Consider the following 16,261-nt stretch of genomic DNA (forward strand, 5'->3'; position numbering starts at 1 on the left):
CAGAGCTCCATAGCCATAGCAAATACGCATTAACGCGCGCAACATTGATAAGGAAGTAGATTAAGGGCCATTGTGTACGATAATTCTGCTTGCGATGGCACGTAAATGCTGCGTGTAGCTAATCAGCTTGATCTACCCCCTTTATATAATGATTATAATCATCAATAGCCTTTAGTATAAAGAGATCCTTAAAGGGTAAGCCCTTGAATACCGGGTCAAGGATACGTTGATTTCCAGAGGAGATTTTAGGGCATCTGCGCGTTCGTTAAATTTGATCTTCTGTACAGTAGAGGCTATAAGCAGTTGTAAGAGCATAAACAGCCTTATTATCTTGCCAAATAAAGGCTAGGGTATTGTTATCAATGACTTGTGCTATTGTAGAATCCCAGAGAAGCTCACTATTATCGTTAAGATAGCGTTGAAGTTGTAAGGGCATATCAGCAGCCTTTTTTCGTGTAGTTCCCATGCAGTAAATACCCATCGCTAGGAGGCACTGAGCTACTGGTACATTTAGAAAGAGGTTATCCAGATAGATACAGAAATTCTGCTTTAGCAGCTGTGTAGCAAGGCGTAAAACAAGCGCGTAAGTTAGTGCAAGAAGAGCGCTTTTTTCAGTATCTGAATTTGCTTCTGTGCCCTGTTGCTGTGGCTATTGCGTTTGTTGACTCTTCGTAAACGTTTTAACGCCATCTATTCTTAAATGGAATAACCAGCTCTAGATATAGCCATGGTCGCTAATGCACTATAGCTTATAGCCGTCAGAAATTGGCTTATTCTTAAGCTTAACTGTATGATTGGAACGCCCCTCAAAGGCCACCATTGCTTCATCAATTGTGATATGAGAAGACGGTACATAGGCATCTCGACAGGCTATTCGAATAAGGTCTGCAACACGCTCAATTCGATAGAACCAGGGGGCATTTAGCTGCGCAGGGGCAGCGTTTAAGCTGAAGAATTGATGGATTAATTAGAATCGATTTCGGCCCATAAATTAGCCGAGTTTGTGAATCCTCTAGTAATCACTGCGTACTGCTAATTAGTACAAGCCAAAATAGAGATGTATGCCCAGATATATGGTAAACGACTACGTTGATCTAATAACTATCACGGACGCATAGCTTACTAAGGCTCCCAATCACCCTCACGACATTTTATGCTTCCATGAAAACCACCTAACTTGGTGTATACTTGTAGTCTCTGGGCGCCCAGAGGCTGGCGAGAGACACCAGGCCCTTGAGCTTTTCTTTTCGCTAGGGAAGCCACACTAGCGGGTGCTAGAAAATATTAGAATATAACGTGAAAACGTGAGCCTTCAACTTACCTTCATCAACTCGCCCACCGAGCTAGCAGATGTTGTCTCCGAAAGGAAGCCGAATACGTCGGAGCCGTGAGGCCAACGATGCAGATCATCCACACCAATAGCTCCATCTTCCTTGGCATAGCTCTGCATTAATTCCATCGTAATCAAGCCCAAGGTTCTAAGATCGCGAGGTTCAGTGCTTCCTAGGGAGCGGGTATGGCAGCATTCTTGGTTCGCTATAATTTTTGAGTTAACAGATACACTCTAAGGCGGAGATCATTACTAACCGATTTTGACAATCCCGTCTGAATTAATGAGAATATTCGAACAAGTCAACAAGCCATGCTCTAATCTTTTCGTTGCGAGGTAGGCAAGGCCCTCAAGTACCTGCTACAGTCACTAATTGAGGCATCGGGTACGGAGGGGATAAAGTATTAATTTTTGTCAGGACGCGCAGGGTTTGAGCGACGTGATAATCTAGCATACGAATAGCTTGCGTCTCGCAGACGTACATCACTGACAATGATGGCGACAGAGATACGCTCCCAATATTCAATGAATCGAACAATGGAGAAGTCAAGACCTGCGTGTCGCAGAATTCGCACATGCGTTCAATGGTCTTGGCAGTCTTGGCATCTCCTTGTGGGCCACGGCGGCCCAATAATTTTCTTCTTTTAATATAGTGAACAAAGTGGCTGCATTTGGTAAATAACCGTGTTAATGAATATAATATATATCAACGCCCTCGAGCAACCTGTGCGCGATGCTGTACGAACCTAGGATTGCAACAATATCCCAGCGCACCAAATACTCGAGATGGGAATCACGTGCATAACGCTTTGGTCTTGAGGAAAACATCATGGGAGACATTTCTTTAGAGGTCATGAGTCATGTGAAAAATCGCTGAAGAGAGCACGGTTCTTAAGAGGTTTCTCGTAGGAACTACGCTCTCTCAAGAGCTGTAATATTTCAAGAATCTTATCTCAAGACCTGTGATGCCTTAAGAAATTTCTCTCAAGACATTTCTCTTCAGATTTTACGGCTCTTATGAGAATAGGGCTCCTAAGATAATCATCTGGGGACAGGATAGCGCTTGGGACACGAGGAGTCTTGAGAGAAGTGAAGAGATCTCACAATCACACTGACTTACATTCTAATTCACCAAACTTACTTTTCCAGCTACGCTGGCTGGTATTCTAACTCCCACAGGCTTACCTTATCATCTGGGTACCCCCGTACTTTATCTCGCAGTTGATCGCGTAGCTGGTCGGTTCCTGACACTAAAACAGGTCAGCAAATCAATTAAAAAAGTAAAAAAGAATGAATACTTTCACTGGGGATGAAAACTTACCCATTACCAGCATTCCTCCCCGCCCTTCCATCTCCTCTTGCACCCTTTCATATCTTTCCCTTCCGCCTCTTCTCGAAGAATCGTCGTCAGATCGGCCGTACCACTAACACTGTAGCACGTTGACCAAAAGGCACCCGGTCTGCCTTTCCCGATTGGATGTAAAATGAGATGATGAGAATCTAATCCAAGTTAGAAGTTGTATGAAAAAACGTAAGTGAGGGAGTAACTGACAAAACCTTCATCTAAAGTGTCGTCAGCTAGGGCGTTGTTGAGTAAAGACACCACTGCAATCCCAATGCCTATTCACAGTCAGCCTAAATTTACGATCCGACCTAATTCCAGCTTACATAGGGTCTCCAACTGCCAAACTAAATGAACGAGGCGGGTGCGCGTCTTGCAGGCATTATACCCCATATATTAGCTGCCTCAGGTAAGATAGCTGCGCAGCTATGCCGAAGGCGCTCGCTACCATGAGGGCGGTCTCATACTCGCCTACCGGTGCACTGGTACCGTGTGGCCGACTGAACAGAGCTAAGCAGGGGGGCCGATTGAACTTGCTGTATTCCAGAAGTTTTTGAGTGAAGCCTTGGCGAGGCTCTATAAATAGATCCAAAGCGCTCTGCTCTCCCTCGGACCAGGACGTCACAACGAAAGGATGGCTTTGCCAAAAAGACCAAAAACTCACTGGGGTCCACAGCCCAATGTGCTGTCCAGCTTTGACTTTTAACGGTCGAGATAAAGTTAAGCGGATCTTAACTATGCCGTTCATGTTGCTGATAGAAGCTTGAGGAAAACCGCGGCCAACGGTTTTGTTTTCGCCAGATAATAAATTCACACTGAAGGAGAAAGGTTGAGAGGAATGTTCCTGCAAAGATGTAGATATATACGCGGGAAAGGGGCAGTGTCGATACCAAGTGTCGCCAAATCAAATAGGCAGCGAGCATTGTCAATGCTTGATGCGTACGGATAAAGTCTTTGTACGAGAGCGCGCGGAGAAGAGGTGGGGAGAGCATGTGAAGACATAGCGACGATCCTCCCTACGCAGTGTTAGATAGAGCTGACACCCGGTAGAACTGATTAGAACTAACGACTACTCCCCATAGATTTTCCGGTACGTGTAGGGAGAAAGTGGTCTGACTGGCCACAACTGTGATCACGGGAAAGACAAGGAGGATGAACGACATTACCCTTACTGAGCGGTGGAATTGTCGGCAAGTGCTCAGGGAAATGCCGAGGAGACCTGCGAGAACGTTAAAAGAAGGGCCAGAAAAGGGCGGACTAGGTTAATCAACGAGAGGTTTGCAGCTCGCAGCCCAGCCTTTGATATAGACGACACCTTATATCTAAGGCAGAAAATGGTTACCACGAAGTAGATGGATTGCAAATGAGCATTGGCTCGACTCCACGGACCCAGGTATCGGTGAAGCAGCGGATAAACAAAACGCTTATTCGTCCAGAGCAAGAAAGCTTCCAGGAACTGCCTTATGCGGTAGCATATCTTAGAAAGTGCAAGGGATGCCGCCTACGGCGATACCAATCGCTAGGGTGATCTCCATCAGAAAGCAAGTATAGGATTCGTATGAGAAGTGAGTGAAAGAGGGGGAGGGGAGAACACAGAGAGATTGAGACGACTGAGAGGGAATCTATACTGTGAGGGCTGGCTGTGATGGGCGTCCGAATTGGATGAGGGCTAGAAATGGTCCCCTGAAACCAAAAATAGGAGTGAGGCAGAATGGCTCCCTGGAATCAAAAGCTGGGGAGCCTGAAACCGTCCCATGGGGCCGGGAAGGGACGCTGTAAAATCCAGCTTCACGGCTCCCACTACTTGACAAACCATAGCAAATCTAGTTGAAAATGGTAAACGACTACGTTGATCTAATAACTATCACGGACGCATAGCTTACTAAGGCTCCCAATCACCCTCACGACATTTTATGCTTCCATGAAAACCACCTAACTTGGTGTATACTTGTAGTCTCTGGGCGCCCAGAGGCTGGCGAGAGACACCAGGCCCTTGAGCTTTTCTTTTCGCTAGGGAAGCCACACTAGCGGGTGCTAGAAAATATTAGAATATAACGTGAAAACGTGAGCCTTCAACTTACCTTCATCAACTCGCCCACCGAGCTAGCAGATGTTGTCTCCGAAAGGAAGCCGAATACGTCGGAGCCGTGAGGCCAACGATGCAGATCATCCACACCAATAGCTCCATCTTCCTTGGCATAGCTCTGCATTAATTCCATCGTAATCAAGCCCAAGGTTCTAAGATCGCGAGGTTCAGTGCTTCCTAGGGAGCGGGTATGGCAGCATTCTTGGTTCGCTATAATTTTTGAGTTAACAGATACACTCTAAGGCGGAGATCATTACTAACCGATTTTGACAATCCCGTCTGAATTAATGAGAATATTCGAACAAGTCAACAAGCCATGCTCTAATCTTTTCGTTGCGAGGTAGGCAAGGCCCTCAAGTACCTGCTACAGTCAGCGCCGGTTCTATGTTTGTTGCTCCATCGACATTTACCTGTCCAAGTGTTGAAGCCAAGCGAAGTTCATTAATGTAAGATTGCCGGCGATATACTGCAGAGAAATAGGTATGTGCTCGAAAACGATGTATAACGATTGCTCAAACTTAAAAGCGTCGAAGGCTGAGACGAAGTTGGGAGTTGGATCCGTTGCAACATATAAAGCTTGTCCTCGATGCGCGGCCCCGTGAAGCTTCTCACTGTGACGATATCGAATGGGGGGCTTTTGCGCTTCTGCTACGTTGACGCGACCGCCGACGCTGAGCCACAGCTGATAGATCCTCTCGTAGCTCCTCCATGGAGACACCTCTTTTGTCATTATGTATTCTTGTGCTCTGACCCCAGAGTTGACAGCTTCCACCAGCCTGAGACGCACCGCACCCGTCTCGGGATCGATGGCATCGCTCTCTGAGGATGACACTCTCTCCCTAGCCTGCCACTTCGCAGCGTCCTGCCTAGCAGCTGTGCGGTCACTGTTGCCGTCCGGCTGCTGCGTGTCACTCCCAGAATGCGGATGTAGCCCACGTCCCCTCAATTTGTTAAAGAAGAGCTGCGTATGGCGTTTGTTTGGGTCAGAAGTCATTCTGAGTATGCGCAATATGGCGAGAGGAGCCTGAAGATCTCGTTAGTTGGAGAGAACAAGTCCGAGGGCAGCCTTCTACTTACACCTCTTATGGGGCGGTTCGAGGACCAAGACAGAAGATCGACGAGAGCCAGAATGGGCTCCCACTTTGCTATTCTTAGCATCGCAAGTCAACTCCGATAGGGAGTAGATTTTCCATTAGAGATGGACTGCTAAAAGGTAATAAGTGGTAAGTACCCTACCCTCCCAGGAAATAATAAGATCTTGCGTATCAACCATCTTGAGATGCGGCGCGCACGATTCCTGGAACAGGAGCGAAGACAAGAGGCGGAGAGGAGCATCAAGTACAGAGGTACAGCCAGGATCAAGCTCGACGCGCTTCATTTTCCGTGCGAAGAATCAAGAGAGCCGGATAAGAATAATGTTGAGAGACTGAAAAATTTATTTCACGGGGAGGGTGGTTGCCGTCGACTGGACCTTCGAAATCACATTCCTGCCTTCAACAGCCAGCCGCAGTTAGAGGCTGTCACAGAAGCTATTGAAATCTCCACTGAGAGGCTCCTAGAGGATGCACGTGGTGGTTATCCGGAGCCAGATTTTCCGCCCGGTTATCGGTTAGTCTAGAGTGCCTGCACAGACGCCACCGAACGCTGGCGGCAGCGCTAATCCTTCCTCCAGATGATAGGCGCTGGAAGGTAGACCTGTATCTCAAAGGTATGATCTCTATTTCCCGAATGCAGAGAAGCCGATAACTTCATTTCTGTCAGATCTCACCCAGGAACTGGAGAAGACCCTGATTGAAGAGTACTCGGCTGAAAAGGAGCCCGACGATGGCGAGATCTACAGCAAAATCCGCAAATATCAAGGATACAGGGGAGCGGGGATTCCATACTTCGAGAAACGATGGTGGGCTCCTTTGGCCTCTATATAAGATGGAGAACCTTGAACAGGTCTTCCGCCATACGGATTACAGGGCCACATTGGATGTTCAATTGGACGTCCCAGGGCTGGTAGGGGGATGAGGTTGAGCACGACGCATACAATGTTTGCCACGAGATGCCAAGAGGTAAGCTCTATATCTATAAGCAGTTCGAAGTACTAACCCATACTCAATAGGAAAATCTCTGCTATGTCGATGATACTATTAGGGACTTCTGGACCAAGAAGATCTTTCGAGAAGACCGAGAGGTAATGCAGGTGGATCGAGCCATGGAGAAAGTCTTAGAGCTCACCGCGCCAGGAGCCTGCAAGGCGGACTTCCAGGCTCTATATCGTAAACTGCGAAGCGGCTAGATCTTCGGTGCTTTCAACGAGCAAGACCGCGGAGATATATGGAGCAGGGTGCTCTCCGCCTCAGCTGACCGCTTAATCCCTTCTCTCTTCAGCTTTTTCGAGGACATCAACTACCTCAAAAACGTCGCCGAAGGTGTGAAGGTTTGGGTGCGAAAAGGAGGGAAAGGCCAATTACTCAGTTCACACTTGAAACTCTTAGAGCCGCCGAGCTTCAAGAACTTACACAAGAAGGTCAATCACCCCAACCTACGGCGAACTTCAAACCACGGCAGACCAAGAAGTCGTCGGAAATCCCATCCACAGTACGCAGCCTGGCACGGATTCTTCAGCAACTAATAATAGCAACTCAATATCTGGCTCAGGTAAGATACCAGATCATGTCACTAACTCCGAAGAACAGATTCAGGCTGTTGAGCCGCAGGTAAGGACTTGAATTCTCTTTTACTTATAGCCAAGCTTACATATCTGCAGATTACAAGACAATCGAGTGACCAGGGACCAGACCTTCGAAGTGTTCGCATGAAATATAAGATCCGTGATCGCGGCGTTTGGAAGGTTCCACATACGCCTCTGGTTGATCCTTCCGACCCATCGGAGGCCAGGCGGGTAGCGATAAAGTACATGAGAAAACGGATTCACATGTTCGACACAAGCTTCTGCATGCTAACACCCCAAACGTATTTTGAGGATGTTACTGCAGATGGCACAAACACAATACTTTTGATTCCGGAATGGGACATCGACACGGACAATCTTCCAACTTCTGTGTCTGAGGAGCGCCCTGATTTACAGACGAATTCAGAAGCGGACCCCTCTATTCCAGAGCTCAATCCAGAGAATGGTTCAAAAGGTGAAGAGCTGTTCATAAGAGAGGCGCCAGGTGCGATTCAAGGTAAGTCCCAACTTGGACAAAGATTAATTGAAACCACCTGGTCTGGTTGCGTAGTAGCATTCTCTGTTCTGTTATGCAATGGGAGATTGATGTAGAGCGAATGTCAATTATTCTTCTTCTTGCGATACATATTGCAGCTTATATTATGTGCATTGACACCCACTAAACAAAATGATATACCATCTAGCCCGCTGGGAAACCGATGTGCAATGATCTTGTAAACCTGAGATGTGATAAACAGTCTAGAAGATCCATTCAAAAGTCAATAACAGCTGCCGACTTCGGCTACTCAGTTCGAGACGCAGCGAGGGCAATGGCAGCAATGATGCGCTGCGGATAGGGGCTATATTTAGTAGTTGGAGCCCGTTTTGAACCTCTGTTGTATGGAAGGTTGTGCAATTAAGCAACGAAGTTCTGCCTCAGAAAAGGCGTGCCTGCCCATTATAGTGGTCAGCGGCCAAGGTAATTTTAGCCACGCCCAACCTAACCACAGCCGGGTTCCAAGAGGCTAGACGGGCGTCAACACCAAACCCTGATACGGAGGCCAAAGAGGATCTGGTCTTAAAATGAAATACCCGGTTTGGTTGCACACTCCCGTTTCCCGCTGAAAGTGCCGAGGTCAGGATACGGAAGGGTGTCACACCCTTTACAGACGGATCTTTCCACAAAGCAAGGGCAGCAGGAGACTAGGGGCACGAGATGCATGGGGCGAACATCACAAAGAAACGGTAAGGAATGAGTCATGCTTTCATTTGCTTCGATCGCATCATTGTATCGTACAACTTCCCAAAACCCTTTATAGCAAACAACATGCTTCGCAGTGCTGATTTATGACCAGAGAGGCTAGTCACTATTGCAGTTCTGCGGCACGTCCCTTTTTCTTTGGCTTCTTAATGCTCTCTCTTCAATTATTTGGAGGGATACGGATGTATCTGAGGTGATATCTGGCGAAGCGATATGGATTGTTTGACTGTCGGTATCCCCCGGCAGAGATGCAGCTTCCGGTGTGACGATCCTGTTCTCGGCAGTTAACGGATAGATTCAACCCAGCGTATTGGCCAACAGTGTGCGTCTGGAAGATCAAGCTCAGCGGCTGTATCACTGACAGGATATGCATGTTCTTGGATACAAGAATGAGATGATTTACCTCATGTACGCCGATCATCGAGATGTCTGTAAATATGAGAGTCCAACAGATCCCTCAACTACCGGACTGTGAGGAACGCCTTACTATTGGCTGTGAAAGACATCTTAAAGAGTAGTTAGTGTGAAGTGTCTCAAGGCTTCCCTTTACTATTCAGTACCGACCAAGAATAGATCCCTCTTTTCGGAAAGATGCAAGAGAATACAGATGCAATACTTAGGAGATTTTCTAGGTAATTTGATTTAACCAGTCTTTGTGAACGCATCTGATAACAACCTGTGTCATATTTAATTAATCACCAGTCGTACAACAGTAAGACTTAGTGAGATTCTGTGAGACTCTATAAGATGAGTTGCCGAATCTAAGCCAGTCGAACTGTTCGTCTTGTTCTTGATAAGCCGTTGAATATGGATTCCTGCATCGATAAAATTCCGATGCGATAAGCGGTGTCACCATGCCAATCAATTGCCAGCAATTTATAGCAATCGTAAGGCAAGTTGCTTTTGAACAAGACAACACAGTCCCACAACTCATCAAAAGTCTCCAAAACTCGTCATCTCCAGCTGGACCCTCGAACAGAGACAGCGGCGAGGTTTGAGGGTGTTTAAGTAGCGGTCCATTTAATGCCCTTTCATGTGGTGCATCAGGGTGGCAGGAACAAACGCAGAAAAGACCATCTTCATCGCTCAAATCTGAGACGAACTGACTGCTTTGAAACCTGACTTCCACAACATCGGCTTCGCAGAAGAGGTGGTGAGAAAGTTTGGCTTCAAGGTTCGGGTCAGGGGTCGATTCACAAAAGGCCTTTGGCGATATTCGCTGGCCATTTTTCAAGCTCGAGCAAGAAACTAGTATCAAAGGCGTCTGTGCATACGTAGTTGCACTGAGAGTCCAATTCATAGTCTGAGATCTCGTTTGGATATTGAGGCCGTACCGCCCCTGCTCATCCCGCCCAGGACCAGCTTGGAAATGCTCTTGATAGGGATTAATCGGGGTCACAAGAGATAACCTGATGAAGTGAATGAACTGAATTCTATTACTATTGTGCGGAGTGGCACGTGCGCAGGTCATGTGACACGCAGCGCCGCCAAGGATTTGGCTGTACGTACAGACAAATTCCAACAAGGGAAGCGCGCCAGGCGGCTAAAGTGCACACGTGATTACATCTCCCCGGGGAGAGACTTCCATAGAGAGAAGTACTGGGCGGTCTAAGGAGCCATCTATCGATTGCGGCAGTTGATGCACAAGTTTCTGCTTCGTCTTGCTCGTGGCTGTTCAATAGTGTCACTATGACCTCCGGACTGTGGGTTGGCCAGCTAACTATTAGTAACAAATGCAACCATCGCGAACCAAGGCGTTCGAGGTCTCACATTTTCCCCGCCAAATGACTTTGCGCTATCCCTTGTGAGCCCGAATTACATCCAAGTGGGTGTCCTTCCTAATTGGGACTAGTATTTTTTGCTATAAAAAGTAGATACATTAGCTAGAAGCTTTATTTTGACTTCTCTAACTCCCACCCGATATGTGGTGCGAGTTAATTAGAAGGGCTAATTTTAGGATTTCAGCTGCACATACGATCGCCACGAGTCTCGCCTTCTCTCCACCTTCACCGCAGATGGCCTATCAGCGTGCGATGACAAGCCATACGAGACGCTATTGTTGGCATCAAGGCTTTGTGTCGTCTGCTTTGGGAATCTTTAAGGCCCCATCGTACGAGAAGTCAATTGCTGTGGGCAGGAAACTATTGAAAAGGCGCATTCTCTCGTACAAGTACACCCAAGGCCAGTCTGGTGACCGCGACGGTGACTTATAGATGCAGTCCTATGGTTCACGTGCTGGCTGGAGCAGGCGTCACCCCATCTTCCCATACAAGTATAAATAACGCTTGCTGTGGAATCCCAAGATGGCTTCTCTCCCTTCAATTTCATGATGCGCCCCACTCAACCATAAATCATACACTCGTATAATCAATCCATATAGCTTACATTCAGTATGGCAAAACTGATCCTCATTGCTCTGCTCGCTGTTGCTGGTGAGGAGGCCGCCTTCTCTTTTCTTCTTCTGGTTGCCATGTGTCTCTCTCTCTCCGTCTAAACACAAGACTGATTTGTCCTTCAAAATAATTAGTCAGTACCGCCGCGGCACAAGGGAACAGTGTTTGTGCCAAATGGTGTGCGGCCAATTTCCCCGATCCAGGCGCCCAATGCACATCCCTTGCAGCCAAAGGAGAGGGGCCTTGTTATGAATGCGGTCCACTGAAAACTTCTCCTACCCAACAACTCTGCAAGGGAGCGTGCACAGAGACCAGCACCGACAACAATAACTGTGGTTCCTGTGGCAATGTGGTAAGTTTGTACCAACTTCTTCCTGAAACACCCACCTTAGGAGTAATACCATACTTTGTCATTTTACCTCCCCTCGTCAAACAAAACGCTAACGAGCGAACCCCTACCCACCAGTGCCCCTCCGATACCAAATGCCAAAGCGGAGTCTGCCGTCCCGTGAGCAACTGCAACAACGTCGAAGTGTGCGGCTTTACTCCATGCGGTTCCGGTGCTCAATACTGCGTCTGCCAGCCCGATGAACTCGGAGCCGGATTCTGCAACATTCCCGGCCCATGCTCCGATTTCACCGACTGCAGTACCTTCAGGGACTGCCCCGTCCCCGGCAGCGTGTGCCTGTCAACCTGCTGTGGTGGCGGCAAATGCTTCACCCCAACCAACTTCTGCCCAAATGTGCAAAGCCCTAGCAGGCTCTTCAAACGCCGCAGTCTCGACGCTCGTGATGGCGCTTGGTCCGCTTATATCCCGCCGGCTGTGTAAGAGAAGCGAAAAGAGGAGGTGGGGGGTGGTCCGATCTGAAAACCCATTTCGGAAATGCTTAGCGAAACGGTTTCTGCTTCTGAGCTTGCCTAGCGTTTAACGTGAGAATAGTAGCATGCGATGATGCCAGAATGATACATGAACTGCCCGACGTATGGCGCATACACCACTTGAGAGTTTGGAAATCTGCCCGTGACAACAAAAATACTTCCTCTGTTTTTGTGGCAATCTGTAGGTCGCGTCGTGCTCAAAGGGCATCACGTTGTTTAGAATTGGTGTAGACCATTAAGGCCCTGACCCAGCCGGCTAAAGGGACAGCCGGGAGGCTAACGGGGCCATTCGCAGCCTGTGGCCTTTCTGCAAGCTTGTGCTTTCATGCTGCTAAAATTCTGGCCTTCTCGTTAGTGAGATTCCTAGGTCAACCACATGGATGCCATTCTTTGTGCACTTCGGAGCTGAATACGCTCGTCCAGGAGCGATTTCCGCAGGCAAAAGAAACGGATAAGAGAGTGCATGAGATGGGATCAATCGATGTGGGCCGATCGTTGTGAACCGGTGCAAACTAGGTATTGAAGCCTGATGTAGGTTTTAAAACGCCTTGTCACGGGGTATCGAGAGCTGTTGCACGCATGTTTTGACATGGTGTTCGAGGTATGTCTCGGTGAGGGTGGGAGTGCGTGTACGTACGCCTACTATTGAGCACGTATCATCTCGTTCTGCAGAGTGGTGGGCAGCAGCACCCGAACGTCACTTTGTCCTAGGGCCTGCTGTGGCAGGTCCAGTATTAAAGAAGATAGCCAGTCGAGATTATCAAAGTTTGGATTCCCACCGGGCCCGGCAGCGAATGCATTGGATTGGTGGTGATGGTGGGGTTAAGAGTGGAAGGTACCTTGGAATAATTCTACGGGAGTTGGTTCTCCTCTGGTGTCGCCGCCATCCAGCAGCTGTGTGGATTCTTCCAATGTTGTCAGATGTGGCAAGCTCGGGGCTGTCATCGAGCTTGGAGCGGCGTGCCCAGCTAAGTTTATAAAAGCGAAGTTCGATTTTCAATCTGCGATGAGTCTATTCCGTCGTATCATCATCGGCAGGACCACGGCGCGTCAGTCTTCGAATAAGCTCTGACCTGGAGTTTTGAAGGGCTGAGTCAAGGATACGTAACTGCTGTTGTTGAGCAACAGAGATTGGCCCAGATGACTTTGGACCAGTAACAGAAGCTATCTCGACGCAGTCCGGTTGAAATGTGATAGGAAATGGCCGATCACCTCCTGCGAATTTCTGTCCACGTAGGGCGATTCTGGTAATTTATCCTCCGGCACATCGGTAAGGATGATTCGGAATATGAGCTTCCAATTTTCTGTCAAACTCAATCCTGTTCGTTTCTTCCTCACTTCCTTCAGCTAATCTTTCGTCGTTCTTTCAAGTTAGAGTGGTTCTCGTACTTCACAGGCCGGTCTCGTTCTTTGGTGCGATTCAAGGAACTCCCTGGTCTTGAACGTATCATAACAGCTTGCGCAGCAATGGTCTGGACGGCGGTGTAGTCGATAAAGATGTTGTCTGTTTATGGTTTTAGCAAAAGCTTCCCACCCTTTGAAAAAGGACTTTTACTTTAGCTTAGGAATGTCCGTTAGGAAACAGCTTGAGAAATATCTAGAATTAAATAAGAATTTATTACTTATAAAGCTTATTATATATCTAGGTTTACTATATTAAATACTAATCCTATAATATTTAATTAAGATAATGTAAAGCGTAAGTAAATATAGATAATAAAGGGTAAAAATTAAAATCTAATAACCTAAAAGTATAAATCTAGGCTTTTTATTATTTATATTAGGAGTAGCCTAGAATCTAGGCCCCTTAAGGTAGAACTTAGTTAATACTTAAGGATACTTAAGGCTGCACCTTTTATCCTGATACCGCTGAGGGAACTTGGTCTGGTTTCACTTATACTTAGTCCTGCTTTTAAATTCTTATTATTACTAGTAATTGGTGGTTTGTGTAATGAACAAGTGGTCTCCCTAGAACAGGGGAGCTGATCGAAAGGGATGCAGCAGTGCATTATGTAGTTGACGTAGACGGAGCTGGGCATGGAAACGGCTGCCTACCAACAAGAGCGCTTGATTCAGAGCTAGGGTACTGTTCGACTACTAAAAGCTCTAGCCACCATAGAGAACTATTGCATTCGCGTGATCACGAGATCCATCTGTGAAGAACTGCAGCGGCCGATAAAGAAAAGTACCTAGGAGCAGAGACCGAGTTGGTTACAGGCATGGTGTCCGAAGAAGGAGCGTCGACGTCCACGATTCTCCGCAACTGAGATGTTGCAACTATCCATCACATCACTTTTGTGACAACAACCCGCCCATTTGCCAGTTGAAATTTCACCATGTTCGTCGTCTAGCGGGCATCCGATCTGCTAACTCGAAATCTCGCAATGGCATCCACCAAATCGTAGAAGCTTTGTCAGTCGATCATCATGACACCAATATGCAAAGGCTTTCCCTCAACCTCAACTTCTCTAGACACACCAGCCTTCGCGAGCGCGTCAGCTTCTCTGTTGAATTCCCGGCGCACATGGTAGTACGCGACCTGCACACCGACTCGTGAGAGCTCTTCGACCTCATCCTGGATAGCAAGAAGCACGTCTGAGTTGGCGATGTGCTTTCCCTTCTGGTTCTTCAACACCTTCCGTCCGTCAACCACTTTCCAACCTTTCCAGTGCTTACACATACATTCGACGGCGTAGCTTGAATCCGTGACGAGGACAAGCCGGAAGTGCTTTTTGTCGCGGTTGCGGTTGACGAGAATCGATCGTGTGGGGACGATGTCCTTGCGGACCACCAGCATGGCTCGAAGAAGGGCATGGAGCTCAGCCCGTTGGTTTGTCGGGGCACATGAATCTTCGAGTGGGCTCGAGACGTTGTACCGTGAGTTGGGAGCGAAATAGACACCGACGCCGGCTTCCGCACGTGGCTGGCCGTTGTTGATACAGGCGCCATCGGTACGGACAACAAGCGATCGACTTGTTCCTGCGTACTCGTGATACAAGGTATGGTGGGATGGGTGACCGGCACCAGCACTCTGACCCGCTTTGCCGACAAGCCAGGTCAGTTCGCATTGAGAGCAGGCCAGCAGAGCCGCGACTTGTAGTTCCTCTGGCTTCGGAGGCATGTTGTAGTCTGTCTTGATGCGAAATTTGTTTGCAGGACCGAGAATCTGTTCATCCCACTGTGGCATGAAACGGTTTACACCTTCTCCGAGCACGAAGACGCGGTCATCGTTGTCCTCTTCTTCGCTGTCTCGTTGGAACATTGGACCGGTAAAGTCGACTCAACACTTGCCGCAAACGATCAAGAGATGCGCAGCGCAAACAGCTTGACCGTCAGGTAAATATGTCATGAAGTCCATGTTGTGGGAAGAGCTTTGTGCCCGGGAGTATCTAATGGGATTTGCTTCGTTATCGAAGAATTGAAGTAAGCTGTCAGAGGAAGGCAAGTATTATGATTTCCTCGCCTATCAATCTGCTGAACCGCATCATAAGTACTGTGTGCTTCTAAACACTTTGACGGCCAAGACCACTGACAGACGCTGTTACTTGGCGGGCCAATTTGTTTCCGGCTAGGTACGGCGTATTCAAGACGTTAAGGATTTATAGATATTTGTTCTATGACACAGCCAAATTCGAATGGGAACACTTTTAAAAGAGGGTCAAACAATGTTATCAAGGAGACATAATGTCTTCTCTTGTACAGGAACTCTTACTATTTTACCTCCTGTGTCACTGAATAAGTAACAAATTTCAGAGTTTTGATGTTCTTTCTGTCAAGGCTATAACATATTAAATTGCGGAAACATTATTGTACATTGCAAAAGTGTTATAATTCCTTAACACATGTTGCGGAGCTGCTGCTGCTTGAATTGTTCATACTGAACCTGTAGATATCAAACAGAATGATAAGAAATCTATATCATTCAGTGATTATAGATCTGTTGACTTATAATTAAGCCTTTCTCCTGTCTTAAAAATCTAATCCTTATAAAACAAGTAGATAAAATTTTATATATAAAAAGTATACTCATTTAATCATAACTCTCTTTATATAAAATCTATATCAGAAGAATTAGACAAAGCTCAGTTATATACTAAAATAAGTATCATAGATTCTAGATCCTTATCTGATGTTCTGTAGCTGTTTGAACAAAAAAGAGGAACAGTAGCCGCTCCGCAGCATGCGCCAAGGAATTGCAGCACTTTTGCAATGTACAATGGCGCTGAGCTAGGGGTTCGCCTGCGCTATACTGTAAAGTCGTACAAAGCTTCCTCTGCTCTGTTCCTTTAGCCGTAACTCAACAATGGT

The 16,261-nt window shown here is 47.3% G+C and overlaps 5 protein-coding genes across 5 annotated transcripts; 1 reads left to right on the forward strand and 4 right to left on the reverse strand.

Annotated features, from left to right (window-relative positions):
- Positions 1-1,172: 1,172 nt before the first annotated feature.
- EPUS_06518 (uncharacterized protein) lies at positions 1,173-1,459 on the reverse strand (the record flags this gene model as incomplete). The annotated part of the gene is made up of 2 exons (XM_007804222.1): positions 1,173-1,250; positions 1,322-1,459. The coding sequence occupies 2 exons, from the start codon at positions 1,457-1,459 to the stop codon at positions 1,173-1,175; spliced, it is 216 nt and encodes a 71-aa protein (XP_007802413.1).
- A 3,145-nt stretch (positions 1,460-4,604) lies between these two features.
- On the reverse strand, positions 4,605-4,891 carry EPUS_06519 (uncharacterized protein; the record flags this gene model as incomplete). The annotated part of the gene is made up of 2 exons (XM_007804223.1): positions 4,605-4,682; positions 4,754-4,891. The coding sequence occupies 2 exons, from the start codon at positions 4,889-4,891 to the stop codon at positions 4,605-4,607; spliced, it is 216 nt and encodes a 71-aa protein (XP_007802414.1).
- Positions 4,892-5,079: 188 nt separating this feature from the next.
- EPUS_06520 (uncharacterized protein) lies at positions 5,080-5,752 on the reverse strand (the record flags this gene model as incomplete). Its single annotated transcript, XM_007804224.1, has 2 exons — positions 5,080-5,119; positions 5,169-5,752. The coding sequence occupies 2 exons, from the start codon at positions 5,750-5,752 to the stop codon at positions 5,080-5,082; spliced, it is 624 nt and encodes a 207-aa protein (XP_007802415.1).
- Positions 5,753-6,037: 285 nt separating this feature from the next.
- EPUS_06521 (uncharacterized protein) lies at positions 6,038-10,894 on the forward strand (the record flags this gene model as incomplete). Its single annotated transcript, XM_007804225.1, has 9 exons — positions 6,038-6,366; positions 6,438-6,466; positions 6,520-6,658; positions 6,758-6,818; positions 6,869-6,940; positions 7,046-7,186; positions 7,245-7,466; positions 7,517-7,937; positions 10,647-10,894. The coding sequence occupies 9 exons, from the start codon at positions 6,038-6,040 to the stop codon at positions 10,892-10,894; spliced, it is 1,662 nt and encodes a 553-aa protein (XP_007802416.1).
- A 3,472-nt stretch (positions 10,895-14,366) lies between these two features.
- On the reverse strand, positions 14,367-15,215 carry EPUS_06522 (uncharacterized protein; the record flags this gene model as incomplete). Its single annotated transcript, XM_007804226.1, has 1 exon — positions 14,367-15,215. One exon carries the CDS (start codon positions 15,213-15,215, stop codon positions 14,367-14,369), a length of 849 nt encoding a protein of 282 aa, XP_007802417.1.
- Between the last annotated feature and the right edge of the window lie 1,046 nt (positions 15,216-16,261).

Source organism: Endocarpon pusillum (assembly GCF_000464535.1).
Source record: "Endocarpon pusillum Z07020 unplaced genomic scaffold scaffold3018, whole genome shotgun sequence".
Lineage (NCBI taxonomy): Eukaryota > Fungi > Ascomycota > Eurotiomycetes > Verrucariales > Verrucariaceae > Endocarpon > Endocarpon pusillum.